Here is an 18,475-nt window from a genome sequence, read left to right as displayed (position 1 = left end):
CATGAGTGTTTGTATGATGGATGTTATTTATGTACTTTGATGTGACGTGGCGAGTGTAAGCCAACTATGTATCTCCCCCTTTTTATCATATATTACATGGGATGTTGTAATGATTGCCTGACTTGTGACATTGCTTTCAATGCGGTTATGTCTCTAAGTCGTGCCTCGACACGTGGGAGCTATAGCCGCATCGAGGGCGTTACAGATAGTAACGTTTGCAACCACAACAGGCACATCCTCACAAATACCGACAGTATAGCAGTTGATTTATCAGCCATTTGCAAAGATATTTCAGTAGGTGTCAGCTTATTCAAGTCAAGTCTACGATATAAAGAGAGAGGCATAACACTAACACCGGCTCCAAGATCACATAAAGCAGTTTTAATATAATTTCTTTTAATGGAGAAAGGTATAGTAGGTACTCCAGGATCTCCAAGTTTCTTTGGTATTCCACCCTTAAAAGTATAATTAGCAAGCATGGTGGAAATCTTAGCTTCCGGTATCTTTCTTTTATTAGTAATGATATCCTTCATATATTTAGCATAAGGATTTGTTTTAAGCACATCAGTTAATCGCATACGCAAAAAGATAGGCCTAATCATTTCAGCAAAGCGCTCAAAATCCTCATCATCCTTTTTCTTGGATGGTTTTGAAGGAAAAGGCATGGGTTTCTGAACCCAAGGTTCCCTTTCTTTACCATGCTTCCTAGCAACAAAGTCTCTTTTATCATAACGTTGATTCTTTGATTGTGGGTTATAAAGATCAACAGCAGGTTCAATTTCTACATCATTGTCATTACTAGTTTGAGCATTATCATGAACATCATCATTAATATTTTTACTAGGTTCATGTTCATTACCAGATTGTGTTTCAGCATCAGACATAGATATATCATTTGGATTATCAGGTGGTTCAACAATAGGTTCACTAGAAGTTTGCATAGTTCTATCATTTTTCTTCTTCTTTTTAGAAGAACTAGGAACATCAATATTATTTCTTTGAGAATCTTGCTCGATTCTCTTAGGGTGGCCTTCAGGATACAAAGGTTCCCGAGTCATTCTACCAGTTCTAGTAGCCACTCTAACAGCATAATCATTTTTCTTACTATTCATTTCATCAAGCACTTCTTTTTGAGCCTTAAGTACTTGTTCTACTTGAGTGGTAACCATAGAAGCATGCTTGCTATCAAGTTTAAGTTCACCTTTAATATCAGCCATATAATCACCCAAGCGTCTAATCATGTAAGCATTTTCTTTTAATTGTCTACCAAAATAAGCATTGAAGTCATCTTGCTTAAACATAAAGTTATCAAACTCATCCAAGCACTGACTAGCAATTTTAGTAGGACGGACTTCAGCTTTATCATATCTATAGAGAGAATTTACCTTTACTACCTATGTTGGGATATCGGGGTCAGGAGGTTCTTCAGTAAATAAAGAATTGAGATCATATGTTTCTTCAACAGGCGGTATATTAAGACCATGTATTTCTTCAATAGGAGGTAAATTCTTAACGTCTTCAGCTTTAATACCTTTTTCTTTCATAGATTTCTTTGCCTCTTGCATATCTTTGGGGTTGGTTTAAGAATAGGCTCAGTAATTGGAGCAGGAGTTGGCTCAGGAGTTGGCTCAGGAGGTGCCCAATTATTTTCATTTGTCAACATATTATTCAATAGAATTTCAGCTTCATCCGGTGTTCTTTTCCTGAAAAGAGAGCCAACACAACTATCCAAGTAATCTCTGGAAGCATCAGTTAGTCCATTATAAAAGATATCAAGTATTTCAGGTTTCTTAAGAGGATGATCAGGCAAAGCATTAAGTAACTTGAGAAGCCTCCCCCAAGCTTGTGGGAGACTCTCTTCTTTAATTTGCACAAAGTTGTATATTTCCCTCAAAGCAGCTTGTTTCTTATGGGCATGGAAATATTTAGCAGAGAAGTAATAAATCATATCCTGGGGACTACGCACACAACCAGGATCAAGAGAATTAAACCATATCTTAGCATCACCCTTTAATGAGAACGGAAATATTTTGAGTATATAAAAGTAACGCGATCTCTCATCATTAGTGAACAGGGAAGCTATATCATTTAACTTAGTAAGATGTGCCACAACAGTTTCAGATTCATAGCCATAAAACGGATCAGATTCAACCAAGGTAATTATATCAGGATCAACAGAGAATTCATAATCCTTATCAGGAACACAAATAGGTGAAGTAGCAAAAGCAGGGTCGGGTTTCATTTTATCTCTAAGTGATTCTTTGTTCCATTTAATTAATAACCTCTTAAGCTCATATCTATCTTTGCAAGCTAAAATAGCGGCAGAAGATTCCATATCAAAAAGATAACCCTCAGGAATAACAGGCATATTTTCATCATCACTTTCATCATCGTATTCAGATTCAATAATTTCTTTTTCTCTAGCCCTAGCAATTTGTTCATCAAGAAATTCACCAAGGGGAACAGTAGTATCAGGCATAGAAGCAGTTTCATCATAAGTATCATGCATAGCAGAAGTGGCATCATCAATAACATGCGACATATCAAAACGAATAGCAGAAGCAGGTGTAGGTGTCGCTAGCTTACTCATAATAGAAGGTGAATCAAGTGCAGAGCTAGATGGCAGTTCCTTACCTCCCCTCGTAGTTGAGGGATAGATCTTAGTTTTTGGATCTCTCAAGTTATTCATAATGATAAGCAGATATAAATCCCAAGTGACTCAAAGAATAGAGCTATGCTCCCCGGCAACGGCGCCAGAAATTAGTCTTGATAACCCACAAGTATAGGGGATCACAACAGCTTACGAGGGTAGAGTATTCAACCCAAATTTATTGATTCGACACAAGGGGAGCCAAACAATATTCTCAAGTATTAGCAGCTGAGTTGTCAATTCAACCACACCTGGAAACTTAGTATCTGCAGCAAAGTGTTTAGTAGCAAAGTAATATGATAGTGGTGGTAGCGGCAACAAAAGTAAAGACAACAAAAGTAATGTTTTTGGTATTTTGTAGTGATTGTAACAGTAGTAGCGGAAAAGCAAATAAGCGTAAACTAGTATATGGAAAACTCGTAGGCACCGGATCAGTGATGGATAATTATGCCGGATGTGGTTCATCATGTAACAGTCATAACATAGGGTGACACAGAACTAGCTCCAATTCATCAATGTAATGTAGGCATGTATTCCGTATATAGTCATACGTGCTTATGGAAAAGAACTTGCATGACATCTTTTGTCCTACCCTCCCATGGCAGCGGGGTCCTATTGGAAACTTAGGGATATTAAGGCCTCCTTTTAATAGAGAACCGGAACAAAGCATTAGCACATAGTGAATACATGAACTCCTCAAACTATGGTCATCACCGGGAGTGGTCCCGATTATTGTCACTTCGGGGTTGTCGTATCATAACACATAGTAGGTGACTATAGACTTGCAAGATAGGATCAAGAACTCACATATATTCATGAAAACATAATAGGTTCAGATCTGAAATCATGGCACTCGGGCCTTAGTGACAAGCATTAAGCATAGCAAAGTCATAGCAACATCAATCTCAGAACATAGTGGATACTAGGGATCAAACCCTAACAAAACTAACTCGATTACATGATAAATCTCATCCAACCCATCACCGTCCAGCAAGCCTACAATGGAATTAATCACGCACGGCGGTGAGCATCATGAAATTGGTGATGGAGGATGGTTGATGATGACGACGGCGACGAATCCCCCTCTCCAAAGCCCTGAATGGACTCCAGATCAGCCCTCCCGAGAGGTTTTAGGGCTTGGCGGCGGCTTCGTATTGTAGAACGCGACAATTTCTTCTCTCTAATTTTTTTCTCTCCGAAAGCAAATATATAGAGTTGGAGTTGGCGTCGGAGGGTTTCCAGGGGGCCCACGAGGTAGGGGGCGCGCCCTAGGGGGGGGGGGCGCCCCCACCCTCATGAGAAGGGTGTGGGCCCCCTGGTCTTCATCTTTGGCAAGGATTTTTTATTTTTTTTCTAAGATGTTCCGTGGAGTTTCAGGTCATTCCGAGAATATTTGTTTTCTGCACATAAAACAACACCATGGCAATTCTGCTGAAAACAGCGTCAGTCCGGGTTAGTTCCATTCAAATCATACAAGTTAGAGTCCAAAACAAGGGCAAAAGTGTTTGGAAAAGTAGATACGACGGAGACGTATCAATTACATGGGCCGATGGTGTTATTTCGATGGCCAAGCCCCCGATGATATCAGAATTGTGTTCGGAATCAGGGGGTATGACCGGATCTGGACTGGTATTGCTGCTCTCGTCTTGCCACACCATGGATGGCTTGAAGATCCTTTCCACAAAAGTATTGGGTGGGACGGGGTCGCGTTTAGTGCCCATGCGAGCGAGGGTATCTGCTACTTGATTACTCTTTTGGGCCATGTGATGAAACTCAAGCCCCTCAAACCGAGCTGATATTTTAAGTACGGTGTTGCGGTAAGCCGCCATCTTCGGATCTTTGGCATCAAATTCTCCATTTATTTGGGATATTGCGAGGTTTGAATCCCGCATCTCGAGGCATTGTATTCCTATAGAGACAGCCATCCGAAGACCATGCAATAAGGCCTCATATTCGGCTGCATTATTAGAGTCTGTATACAATATTTGGAGAACATAACAGACTGTATCTCCTATGGGGGAGGTCAGGAAGACACCAGCCCCAAGTCCAGCTAGCATTTTAGAGCCGTCGAAGTGCATCACCCAATTGGAGTATGTGCCATACTCTTTAGGGAGTTTGACTTCCATCCATTCGGCGACGAAGTCAGCCAACACATGAGATTTAATGGCTCGGCGTGGCTTATATGTTATTTCAAACGGTAGGAGCTCAATAGCCCATTTGGCAATCCGGCCGGTGGCGTCTCTGTTGTTTATGATATCATTAAGTGGTACCTTGGATGCCACCGTGATCGAACACTCTTGAAAGTAGTGCCGCAGCTTCCAGGATGCCATGAAGACCGCATACACTATGTTTTGATAATGCGGGTATTGGGATTTGCATGGTGTGAGTACCGTCAACACATAGTATATGGGTTTTTGAAGTGGGAATTTATGTCCCTCTTCCTCTCGTTTGATGATGAGCACCGCACTCACTACCTGATGTGTTGCAGATGTGTACAATAACATGGGTTCACCAATGTTTGGCGCGGCCAGGATTGGGTTGCTTGCTAACAAAGCTTTTATTTCTTCTTGTTCGGCTGTTGCAGCATCCGTCAACGCGAAGTGGTCGATGCGTCGGAGCAGGCGATACAATGGCAGCGCCTTTTCTCCTAATCTAGAGATAAAGCGGCTCAAAGCTGCTATGCATCCGGCTAGTTTTTGGACCTGTTTGAGGTCTGTTGGTGTAGCCAACTATGACAAGGCTTAGATTTTGGCTGGGTTTGCTTCGATTCCCCTATTGGAAACGATGAACCCAAGCAATTTTCTGGCGGGAACGCCGAAAACGCACTTTTCCGGATTGAGCTGTATGCCATATCTTTGGAGGTTGTTGAATGTAAGGCATAAATCATCTACCAATGATTCGACATGCTTAGTTTTGATGACTACATCATCTACATATGCCTCGACTGTCTTGCCGATTTGCTTTTCCAGGCATGTTTGAATCATGCGTTGGTATGTGGTGCTGGCGTTTTTAAGCCCGAAGGGCATGGTGTTGAAGAAGAAGGGCCCAGGGTGATAATGCCATCGCGGCTTGGTCGGATTCCTTCATCTTGATTTGATGGTATCTGGAGTATGCGTCGAGGAAGCACAGTGATTCATGACCTGCGGTGGCATCAATAATCTGGTCGATGCGAGGTAGTGGGAAGGGATCCTTAGGGCATGCTTTATTGAGGTCCTTGAAGTCGACACACAAGCGCCAGGATTTATCCTTCTTCAGCACCATGACCAGATTTGCTAGCCAATCCGGATGTTTGATCTCTCTTATAAACCCGGCTTCGAGTAGCTTGGCTAGCTCCTCCCCCATAGCCTGACGCTTGGGTTCGGAAAATCACTGTAGCGTTTGCTTGACTGGCTTGTATCCCTTTAGTATGTTGAGACTATGTTCGACCAGCGCACGTGGGATTCCCGGCATATCTGAGGGGTGCCAGGCGAAGATGTCCCAGTTCTCGCGCAAGAACGCACGCAATGCGGCGTCGACCGACGGATCTAGCTGTGCCTCAATGGAAGCTATCTTCTTGGGGTCCGTCGGGTGAATTTGAAATTTGACTATCTCGTCTGCTGGCTTGAAATTAGTGGATTTAAGCCTTTTATCAAGAATTACATCGTCTCTATCCACCGTGGAACACAGAGCGGTGAGTTCCTCGCCCGCCAGGGCTTCACCCAGTGCCTCAAGGGCCAGGGATGCGGTTTTGTTTTCGGCACGGAGTGCTATGTCCAGATCACCGGAGATAGTGATAACACCGTTGGGCCCGTGCATTTTGAGATTCATGTACCCGTAATGGGGTATGGCTTGAAAGCGTGTGAATGCATCTCGCCCAAATAGGGCATGATATCCGCTGTTGAAAGGGGCCACCCGGAAGATTATCTCTTCGGACCTATAATTCTCTAGCGTGCCGAATACCACATCTAGTTTAATTTTTCCTGAGCATCTTGCTTCCCGAGTGGGGATGATTCCTCGAAAGGATGTATTGCTTTGCTCAATGCAATTCCTGTCCATCTGCATTTTATTGAGCATGTCTTCATAGATGAGGTCCAGTCCGCTGCCACCGTCCATGAGCACTTTAGTGAGGTGAAAGCCGTCTACAATTAGGGAACCAAAGCGGCTAGTGCTCGGTCTGATCGGGCCCTTAGCCCGTCATTGGCGTTGAAGGTTATCGCCATATCATTCCAAGGATTTATTGCGGCTACGTGATTGACTTCGGCGAGGTCGTGGAGCACCCTTTTGCACCGGTTGTTTGAAGAAAAGGTCTCAAAGACCGTAAACACGCCAAGGTTGTTATCCTCGGGGGAATGCCTTGTCGGAGTAGTGTTGGTGAGGATAGCCTCCCCGCTTTTAGCCACTTGCCGGAGTATCCAACATGCCCGAAGGTTATGAGTTGGCTCAGAATTTGGCATCGCGTGTATCTGACAGGGCTTGTCGAGCCATCCATCAAGGACGGTTCTGTGTCCCAGTAAGGGCTGAATTGTTCTTTCCGTGGAAGAATGACCAGGTGCCCTGTAAGGGTGCATCCTTTTTGTTCGGCCGATGGGTGGCTTAAAGGCCGGTGGCTCCCACTGAGCTGTCTGGGCTTTCCAGGCGCTTTCCATTGCGTAGTACTTCTGTACTATGTGTGCCAAATCTGCAAAGTGCAGAATGCGGCGCCGATTGAGGGCGTTGAGGATGGCCTTGTCCGTGCAGTTGCGGCAAAAGACTGATACCGCATCGTCGTCGCAGCAATCTTTGTTCTTGTTTTTAACAAGTAGGAATCTAGTCCAAAAGTGATGGATTGTTTCCAGAGGTTGCCGTCATATATACATTAAATCGCATATGTCTGGGGGACCGGAATTGCTTGGAGAGTATTGATTGTGGTGGGTGGGTGGGCTTGAATCCGAACCTTGACACATTGTGAAATCCGGATTTTGAAAATTTTCCGAGATCATTGGCCCAGGGTCTGGAGTGCCCGTGGGGTTTTAGAGTCAGTGCCGGATTCTATGTTCGGGAGATAGATAGTACCTTCTCGAAGATGAGTGTCCGGCTCATAGGGCTCGGAGATCTGAACATAGTTTGTTTTTAGCATAGGAGGAGCGGTATCCTCAACTTGTTCTTCCACAACAGTCACCATGTGGGTGACAGGTGGAGAACTGATTTCCCTCTAATCGGGTTTAAGCCCGACTAGATCGTAATCTGTTGCGACCCCAAGGGCGGCGATGCGATCTAGCAGTTCTTTTAAAGACGAAACATCTGTCGGATCCATCTTATCGATGCCTTCGAGGTTGATGCGGAGATAATTTTTGGCAATCCCGGGGACCGCCTTGGGCTTAATGGCCGGACGGGTGCCTATGGTGAAATTGCTGATCTGGAGGATCTTCCTAGGAACTAGGGCTCTTCCAGAGGTGATCTTGTCGTTGACGACAAGACGATCCATCGATCCTTGTATCGACAACATGGAGGAACTCTCAATGAAAGAACCAATGTCAGTGTAAAAACTGGCAGATCTCGAGTAGGGGGTCCCAAACTGTGCGTCTAACGATCGAAGGTAACAGGAGGCAGGGGACACGATGTTTACCCGGGTTCAGTCCCTCTTGATGGAGGTAAAACCCTATGTCCTGCTTGATTGACTTTGATGAGTATAGGGGTTACAAGAGTTGATCTACCACGAGATCGTAATGGCTAAACCCTAGATGTCTAGCCTGTATGATTATGATTGCCCCTATGGACTAAAACCCTCTGGTTTATATAGACACCGGAGGGGGCTAGAGTTGTACAAGGTCTGTTTATAGGGGAAGGAAACCATACATCCGGACATCAATATTGCCACACACGCAAAGGAGAGTCCTGTCTGGACATGGGGGAAGTCTTCTATCTTGTATCTTCACGGCCCAGCAGTTCGGCCCACGTCACATGTCCCAGACACCCGGGGACCCCCTAATCCAGGACTCCCTTAGTGGCCCCCCTCCGGTAGTTATTTGCTCCAGTATTTTTCATATATTCCATAAAAATTCCTCGTGAAGTTTTAGCTCATTTGGAGTTGTGGAGAATAGGTAGCCCGACGTAGCTTTTTCAGGTCCAGATTTCCAGCTGCCGGAATTCTCTCTCTTTGTGTGAACCTTGCATATTATGAGAAAAAAGGCATTACAATTACTCCAAAAAGCATTATTATACATAAAAACATTATAAATAACAGTAGGTAAACATGATGCAAAATGGACGTATCAGAGATATGCTCCTTTCATGTTATATCATTTTCATACCGCTCATGTGTGGACAGAACTAAAATCATTCAGTGCGAAGCGACGTATGTAGACCTTGGTGATCTCGCCAAGTCCGTGAGGCCCACACATAAAATGTCATAGAATGTAGTCGCATGTGGGATCGACTTCAACAAGCTTGTGTACATTTATGACGACAAGACCATGATGAGCTACAACGTGACCCAAAAAATCTTTGATGGTGGCTTCCACCATTCTATCATCAGGAAATATTTTACTATGCATGGTGATTTCAAGCTGATCTTGAAAAAATTTGTGAGTGTCTCTTCCAATATGTTTTTTCCATTGACTACCCTTTTCATGGCAATTGCTCTTGAACACAATTGGTAACTTTATTGAATCACAAATGGCAAGTTCATTGAAACACATATGAAAACTATACTGAAACGTAGATGGCAACTTCATTGAACCACAAATGGCAACTCATTTGAAATACGCATGGAAACTTTATTGAAACAGTAATGGAAACTATGGTTTCCCACATGCAATCTTTACTGCCATTACCATGTCAATTTTTTGTTAAAAATCATGGTAGCAACTCACATATGGCAAGTTCACTGCACACTACATGGCAACTTTAATCAACTGCTTTTTCATGACACTTCTTCCTTTTTTTGTGTAGATCATGTTCCCCATGTTCCAAGAGCTCACACCAGAAAACCCAGTTGACAAGTGTGGTCACCACCACACCATATGCATTGACCTAAATCACCAACATTTTGAGGTCATCGATTCTATGCAATCAGGAGATGCCAGATTCATGACCCATGCTAAGTTCTTCATCCAGAACCTCAAAGAAACCTGGAGGCTTCATTATGGTAGCTCAAAGGTCCAGATCAATCAGTATCCAACCGAGTACATCATGACGACCAAGCAAAGCAATGGGTAAGGATTTTTCCCCCTTGACTGGACTATTTCCATTTCTTTGTCCCCCAACGTATATGGTTTTCTGCTTCATTTGTTTTTTAGTTTGCCTGAAAGGTTTGCTTGTTGCCATGTGCGTCGCTTTTCTTTGTTTGTAGGTGTGACTGCGGCTACTGCATGATGGAATACCTTACAAAGTGGGAAGGTCGAATGGTTCCTGTTATCACAGACGCAAGTGTCGCTGAGCTTCATAAAATCTTGACATGGAACCGGGTGACGAACCTAGAATTCAACAAGCGGCCTGGAGCACGGGATTTCATGGAGGGAGCTGTGAAAACGGCCAACAAGAAGTATCGCTGATCACGTGGTGGTCGATGCCCCGTGTCTACCTTACATTCTTGCCGGATGAATGCAAGGTATCTTTCTGTTCTTTTTTGAAACCATGTCGTGTGCTACGTTATGTCGGTTCGACGTAACTGTACCTTTTTAGTGATGGCTTGCATGCCTTTTGTGATGATGTAATATATGTTTGCAACTGAATCTGTTAGGGATCACAATGGCTACTTATGTTTCTTTTATGTAGTGCTCGTACTAATGTTTGAAAGTGTGTGGATGCTCATATTGTTTGTTTTGAAGGTATGAAATGTGCTTTCATTTCTGTTCATCGACAAGTTGTGTCCTCTTTTCCACTAATAAAATTAGCAGTTTATTATGAGAGTTTTTCCTTATGGCAGCTGTAGTTCATTTTCAGATGGCATTTGCAATGCATTCCACATGGCAAATGTAGTTGAACACAGATGACAACTATTACTGCTTCCATTCGGCAGATACAACATTATGTATGTTGAAGTTTATAAATAATGTGCACATGGAAACTGTAAAATGTTTTCCAACTTGGGAAAATATAATAGAGACCACATGGCATTTTTATACATGCGAACATACTTCACATATGAAGTATATTAATTCATACATGGCAAATGCATTACCTTTTGCACGGCAATTTCAGTACTTCATAGATGGCAACTTTTTTTCATGGCGATCACAACACATCTCACATGGTAACAACATTAGTACTTAGATGGCAATTTTTTTCCCGAGAATGCATACAATGCAAACAGAGTACCTCTCCTGTGGCAACTGTAGTAGTGGATATATGACATTTTCTTTTCATTTTCTATGAGACTTTACCAATAATGATGGCATGCCTACCACATCACCATCTGCCTTGCAAAATTATCATTAACCACAAATCCAGCAGCTTCCACTGATTTCTATGGGTCCCCACCTCCTTTCTTTGCCTTCTTGTGCTTTGCTTGAATTTTTAACCCTAACTTGTATCTGACCTGCTTTGGACACCCTTTTGTTATGGAGCATGGCTGGTTCCTGACTTGTGTTTGTGTGTCTGATGCTCCAGACCCTACTTTTGAGTTTTCAGAGGAAGACCCTGTGGATGTAGGCGCACTAGAACTGCCTGGGAATCTGTGTAAGGCCTCCTCGGCCATCCTTTGTTCGATTGCATCGAGCTCTCTTTTTAGGGCTTTCCTATGTTTGTCTGCTACGCTGGCCATCTCATTGCTCTTGCATGTGTCGTCTATTAGTTCAACATAGTTCTTTATCAAGACCGTGTGCCTCACAGATTCCATGGTTGCTCTGGTTTGTCCTCATGCATGGCCAAGACTGTGTTTGATGTGTGTGGCCCTAATGCCTCATCAGCGTCCCAAGTCCATCATCGTTGTATGAAATGGCATGGCAAATGTGTAACACCCACGATGCGACTATATCTCCCACGTGTCGGAGCACGACTTAGAGGCATAACCGCATAGTAGGCATGTCGCAAGAGGGGTAATCTTTACACGTCCCATGTACTGAATAAGAAGGGATAATGAGTTGGCTTACAATCGCCACTTCACACAATACATAAATTTAGCATTACACCATCCAGAATACAAACAAGGTCCGACTACGGAACTAAAATAAAAGAAGATCACCCCTAATGATAGATCCCCGATCGCCCCGACTAGGCTCCACTACTGATCAACTGGAAACGAAACAACACAACGAACACGATCTTCATCGAGCTCCCACTTGAGCTCAGTTGCATCATCTGCACGGGCATCGTCGGCACCTGCAACTGGTTTTGGAAGTAAACTGTGAGCCACGGGGACTCAGCAATCTCACACCCTCGCGATCAAGACTATTTAAGCTTATGGGTAGGAAAAGGTAGTGAGGTGGAGCTGCAGCAAGCACTAGCATTTATGGTGGCTAACTTACGCAAATGAGAGCGAGAAGAGAAGAAAAGCACGGTCATGAACTAGAAGTGATCAAGAAGTGATCCTGAAACTACTTACATTCAAACATAACTCCAAAGCCGTGTTCACTTCCCGGACCCCGCCGGAAAGAGACCATCACGGCTACACACGCGGTTGATGCATTTTAATTAAGTTAAGTGTCAAGTTCTCTACAACCGGACATTAACAAATTCCCATCTGCCCATAACCGCGGGCACGACTTTCGAAAGTTCAAAACCTTGCAGGGGTGTCCCAACTTAGCCCATCACAAGCTCTCACGGTCAACGAAGGATATTCCTTCTCCCAGGAAGACCCGATCAGACTTGGAATCCCGGTTACAAGACATTTCGACAGTGGTAAAACAAGACCAGCGAGACCACCCGCTGTGCCGACAAATCCCGATAGGAGCTGCACATATCTCGTTCTCAGGGCACACAGGATGAGTGCTCCATACAGCTAAAACCAAACCTCGAGTTTCCTCGAGGGGGCGCTGCAAAGGACTCTAGTTTGGACCAACACTCGGAGGAGCACTAGCACGGGGGGTTAATATAAAGATGACCCTCGGGCTCCGGAAACCCAAGGAAAAAAAAGGCTAGGTGGCAGATGGTAAAACCAAGGTTAGGCCTTGCTGGAGGAGTTTTATTTAAGGCGAACTATCAAGGGGTTCCCATTATAACCCAACCGCGTAAGGAACGCAAAATCAAGGAACGTAACACCGGTGTGATGGAAACTAGGGCGGCAAGAGTGGAACAAAACACTAGGCATAAGGTCGAGCCTTCCACCCTTTACCAAGTATATAGGTGCGTTAATTAAATAAGATATATTGTGATATCCCAAACAATAACCATGTTCCAACATGGAACAAACTCTCATCTTCACCTGCAACTATCAACGCTATAAGAGGGGCTGAGCAAAGCGGTAACATAGCCAAACAACGGTTTGCTAGGCAAGGTGGGTTAGAGGCTTGACATGGCAAGTGGTAGGTATCGCGGCATAGCAAAAGAGCGAACAACTAGCAAGCAAAGATAGAAGTGATTTCGAGGGTATGGTCATCTTGCCTGAGATCCCACAAGAAAGAAGAACGAGTCCGTGAAGAAGACAAACGGACTAAGTCGAACGAATCCTCACAAACGCGACGTTATCGGAACCAACTGAAGAAGCAACACTGGAAAGAAGCAAACAACATGGTAAACAACCATCACATAAACAAGGCATGATGCACAACCAAGTATGATGCATGTCCGGTTTAAATATGCATGGCATGGCAAAGTGCACAAACAACACTACAAGTTAAGTGGAGCTCAATATGCATCGGGATGCATATTGACAAGACACCACATCAATTATTTAGTTCACTCCCGGTTAGGTACTCAACAATATTAAATGTTGGTTAACACATGGCAAGAGATGAATCATAATAAAACTACCTATCTAGGCAAATTTAAATGAGGCCGAAACAACAAACAACAAGTCCGAAAAATCCTCATGTGCATATTTTTAGGTTTGGTACTGTTCTGCCCTAAACACAATTTTAGAGTTATTAAATATGCAAAAAAAGTACACCATGTTAAACTAGGCATTTTTCTACCCCATTTACATATAAAGTTTATTAAATTTGGAGCTACGGTTATTTAGTTATGAAAATAAAGCATTTTAGTAAGTTATTTAAGCAAATTTAAACAAACAGGATTTTAAACATTTTAAACATGGATGAAAGTGACATATTATGAAACTAGACAAAATTCTAAACATTTTACATATAAAGTTTATTGGGTTCCGATGCATGGGTGAAAAGTTATTATATGCATGATCCTAGGGACTAATCTGCAAAACTGGTCTCTGGAAAAAGGAAAAAACACCAAACGGGAAAAAACCTACGCGGGCCAAATCTAAGGTGGACTGGGCTTCTCACCACGGCACTTGGGCCGGCTTGGTGGTGTACTGGGGTCGCCGAAGGGCGTGGCTGGGCCGGTCGCAGCTGGGCCTTGCTGGATCGAACGAGGGGGTGCGGGGGCCGCGGTCAACGCGCTCGCTCTTGGACAGGACGAGAAGCAGGGCACGAAGGCGAGGCGATGCAGACGGCGGTCAAAGCAGGAAGGCCGGGAACAGACCGAGGTGCTCCGGATCCGGCGGATCCCCACCGGATCGGGCGAAGAACGCGACCGGCGGAGAGCTCCACGGGCGGTGGTGGTTCCTGCAGTCAACAATGGAGGAAGGGGTGTCCGTTGAGAGAGAGAGGATAGAAACGAGGAAGGAGATGGGATGGCAACCTGCGGGGCACTGGTGACAAGGCGGAGCACGACGGCGGCGAGGATCTGGCGTCCGCGGGGTTGGGGCGAGGTAGAGGAGCGCTCGGGCGCTGTCGCTTCTTGGGGTGGAATGGGAGGAGAACGAGGCCCCTGCTTGGGCGAGCGGCGGCACAGATCCGGTCCTCCGGGCCCAGATCAGGGTCCGGGCGGGCCTGGTGTGAGCTCCGTGGGCCACGATGGTGGGATGGCTGGCTGGGACGCGACGTGGAGGCTTTGGAGTGGTGGAGGGCATTGCTCAGGTGGCGCAGGCCAATGGCAGCTTGCCAAGTGGCACGATGGAGGTGGAGGTCGCCGAAAATTGAGGAGGAGGAGGGTTGGCTATGGCTGGAGGCGGCGGATCCAAGGAGAAGGGGTCTAGGGGGTAGGGGAAGACTAGGGATGCACAAATTTGGAAGGGAGTGGTGCTTAAATAGGGTAGGGGGGAGGGGTCTAGGGTTAGGGGAACTAGTCCGTTTTCGGACCATTTGATCTCGATCGGATGGTTCGAAATGTATGGGTAGTGTAGAACGTCGTGGGCTGCGGAAGAGAAGAGAGGGAGAGGCCCGACAGCAGTTTTCGGAGACCGAAAACGTCCGACGATTTGACCGACTATAATGCCACTAAAGTTACCCATTGGGGCATCAAACGGACTCCGAATGTGATGAAACTTGGCAGGCGGCCTATCTACACTATAATAAGACCGCACGCCAAATCTCATCCCATTCTGAGAACATTTTCCGGCCACTTAAAAAAATAATATTTCGGACATGCCGCGGGCGCGTGCAAGTGTGTCCGGGCTCAGAACGATAACGGAGAGAACGAGGAGATTGGGACGAATGCATGTTTTGAAAACATGATGATGCAATGCACATGATGACATGACAGGATGCAACACACAAGCGAATGACATGGCAACGACGGCGAATAACTGGAAGACACCTGGCGCATCGGTCTCGGGGCGTCACAAAGTGTTTTACCCGGTGCACATCCATAACTCTGAGTATGTGGCAGCACATGATCCCGTCCTGTTCATACTTGCAGCATTCGCAGTAGTACTCGTCATCCCTTATGTTGGCCCTCGCAAAGTAGTTTCTTCCTTTGTCTGGATCATCCGGTTCCGAATCAAACATGTCGCTCAGAGTACACACCTTGTATGTCCATTGATCAATCTGATAAGCATCATATAAGGAGGATACTGTTATTTCTTCCTGAAACCTGCATGTTTTGTGGTCATTACTTTTCCTTTCTTTTTTGATAATCAGTTTTTGGTTTTCTACAGTAGGCGACAAATGGAAACCATAGTAAATTCAACACAGCAAACAAAGCGTCAAACACATGGTAAATATGGTTGTTTCCACATGGCAACCATTGTGCTATCTTACATTTTTTGCACATGTCAAACTAGCAGGTGCACGTTGCATATTGCAGTATGTCAAACATGGCAATTACAGTAAACCCAACATGGCAAACAAAATATAGACTACAGGGCAATTATGGTTTTTTTTCAACATGGCAACTGTATCCAACTTTCACATGGCAAACATAACTTAAACCACATGGCAACTACCTACATTCTATATGGCAAGTTTAGTACATTCTACATGGCAACCATAGTACATTCTACATGGTAACTATGGTTTATTCTCCAATTTGGCGATTATGGTTGTATCCACATGGAAAACATGGTTGTTTCCGCATGGTAAATGTAGTTCATTTTTATTTTTTGGGGCAGTTAAAGTTTGACTCAAATGGCAACCATTCTGCTATCTTACATTTTTTGCACATGTCAAACTAGCAAGCGTACATTGCATATTTATAGTATGTCAAACATGGAAATTACAGTAAACCCAACATGGCAAACAAAGTGTAGTCCACATGGCAATTATGGTTTCTTCAACATGGCAAATGTATCAAACTTTAACATGGTAAACATAGGTTACTCCACATGGCAAGTACCTTCATTCCACATGGCAAGTACAGTACATTCTATATGGCAACCACGACACATTCAAGATGGCCAAACAAAGGGCAAAGCACATTACCTGAAAAAGATTTTGTTGGTTTATATTTTTCTCATCTGCCTCTCCATTGGTTTGTATGTGAGGAAATTAGGTTGCTTAAGTGTTGTGTTCACTTCTTTTTTTTAGTTCTGCACCTAGTATTTTCTGTTGCGAAGCTGTATATTGTTTGGCAAACTATAGCAATGAGTTGCCGTGGCTCATGTAACACTTCAAAACAACATTGAAACATTCATTGCGCTGTGTAGTTTGCAAAAACGGGTAGAAGTAATTCATGAAGAAGGCTGACACCCAGTACTTTTGCTTCTCCCATAGGTTTTGAAGGGTCTCGTTGTCCTAAACTTGGTATTTTTCGATCATGGCCTTCCAGCTCCGTTCGAATTCTTCCACTGTCAAGCTGTGTTCTAGGCACAACTCGAATGCCTTATGTAGATCTTGACAGTCAACAAAGAATGGTCACAGAGTCTCTTATGCTTTCCTTATAATATTCCACCTACAGTGCCTGTGGACTGCAAGGGGGAAGACTTCCTTGATGCCTCCACGCATGTTGAAATCTTGGCCCATTATTATGTTCATTGGAGCAAGTCCATAGATGTAGTCCAAGAAGGTTTTGAACAGCCACGTGTAGCCATTGATATCTTCGTTCCGTACAAGGCCGCAACCAAACTGCAAGGACTGGTTGTGGTTGTTTATCCCTATGAATGGATCACATGGCATCTTGTACATGTTCGTAAGATATGCCACGTCAAAGGAAATGCAGTCACGAAAATGCGTGTAGGCTCTCCGTGCTGCACCATCCATGCAGTACATGTTTTTGACATGGTCCTCATAGTCGAATCTTATTTTGTAAAAGAAATCAGGATCCTCCTTTTCTTTCTCTTTGAAGTAGGTGATGGTGCCTTCTACATCAGCTAACTTGCTTTCTCTATGATATGTTGCCTTGAGGTTTGAGACATCTGCTGGTAGGTAGGGCAAGCTACTTAGTTTTCCATCTTTGCTGTGTATGAGGGACAGTATCTGCATCATTCTTGCAATATTGACATTGTAATCGTGCAACAATTTTATAAACTGCTTCTCCTAGGGGCTGAATCCTCGGTGGGCACTCAAAAATTTTACCAGGTCAAACTTCTTAATCATCTCGTGATTGTGATCATCAACAAGCTCTTTGATGACGTACCAAGTGAAGGAAATATGCCCTAGAGGCAATAATAAAGTTGTTATTTTATATTTCCTTATTCATGATAAAGGTTTACTATTCATACTAGAATTGCATTGATCGGAAACTTAAATACATGTGTGAATACATAAACAGATATTGAGTCCCTAGCAAGCCTCTACTAGACTGGCTCGTTGATCAAAGATGGTTAAGGTTTCGTAACCATAAACATGTGTTGTCATTTGATAACGGGATCACATCATTAGCAGAATGATGTGATGGACAAGACCCATCCGTTAGCTTAGCATATTGATCGTTTAGTTTATTGCTATTGCTTTCTTCATGTCCAATACATATTCCTCCGACTATGAGATTATGCAACTCCCGGATACTGGAGGAATACCTTGTGTGCTATCAAACATCACAACATAACTGGGTGATCATAAAGATGCTCTACAGGTATCTCCGAAGGTGTTTGTTGAGTTGGCATAGATCGAGATTAGGATTTGTCACTCCGAGTAGCAGAGAGGTATCTCTGGGCCCTCTCGGTAATACACATTATAAGAAGCCTTGCAAGCAAAGTGGCTAATGAGTTAGTTGCAGGATGATGTATTATGGAAGAGACTTGCCGGCAACGAGATTGAACTAGGTATGAAGACACTGACGATCGAATCTCAGGCAAGTAACATACCGATAGACAAAGGGAATTACGTATGTTGTCATAACGGTTCGACCGATAAAGATCTTCGTAGAGTATGTAGGAGCCAATATGGGCATCCAAGTTCTGCTATTGGTTATTGACCGGAGAGGTGTCTCGGTCATGTCTACATAGCTCTCGAACCCGTAGGGTCCGCATGCTTAACATTCGTTGATGATATAGTGTAACGCCACGGACACACCCGCTGGTAGTCGTTACTCCTG

General features: G+C 44.1%; 1 protein-coding gene and 1 long non-coding RNA gene across 3 annotated transcripts in view; one reads left to right on the top strand and one right to left on the bottom strand.

Annotated features, from left to right (window-relative positions):
• LOC147975701 (uncharacterized) overlaps positions 1–10,161 on the top strand; it is a 29,676-nt gene extending 19,515 nt beyond the window's left edge. Inside the window, exons 4-5 of the mRNA XM_087520545.1 lie at positions 9,560–9,822; positions 9,960–10,161. Coding sequence (XP_087376671.1) covers positions 9,560–9,822; positions 9,960–10,161 — 465 coding nt within the window. The remainder of the gene's footprint in view (positions 1–9,559; positions 9,823–9,959) is intronic.
• A 1,526-nt stretch (positions 10,162–11,687) lies between these two features.
• LOC147975700 (uncharacterized) lies at positions 11,688–14,763 on the bottom strand. Of its 2 annotated transcripts, none has more exons than XR_015602062.1 (4): positions 14,363–14,763; positions 13,971–14,286; positions 13,151–13,257; positions 11,688–11,935 (listed from the first exon to the last, which is right to left on the bottom strand). It is a non-coding gene; the product is annotated as an uncharacterized LOC147975700 (long non-coding RNA). The 2 variants fall into 2 exon arrangements; XR_015602063.1 differs by having other exon boundaries at positions 14,005–14,286.
• Positions 14,764–18,475: the final 3,712 nt, after the last annotated feature.

The sequence above is a fragment of the Triticum urartu genome, chromosome 4A, assembly GCF_056163025.1.
Source record: "Triticum urartu cultivar PI428250 chromosome 4A, HENAU_Tu73, whole genome shotgun sequence".
Taxonomy (NCBI): Eukaryota; Viridiplantae; Streptophyta; class Magnoliopsida; order Poales; family Poaceae; genus Triticum; species Triticum urartu.
Note: the sequence above shows the minus strand (reverse complement) of the source record. Positions and strands in the feature narration are given on the sequence as shown.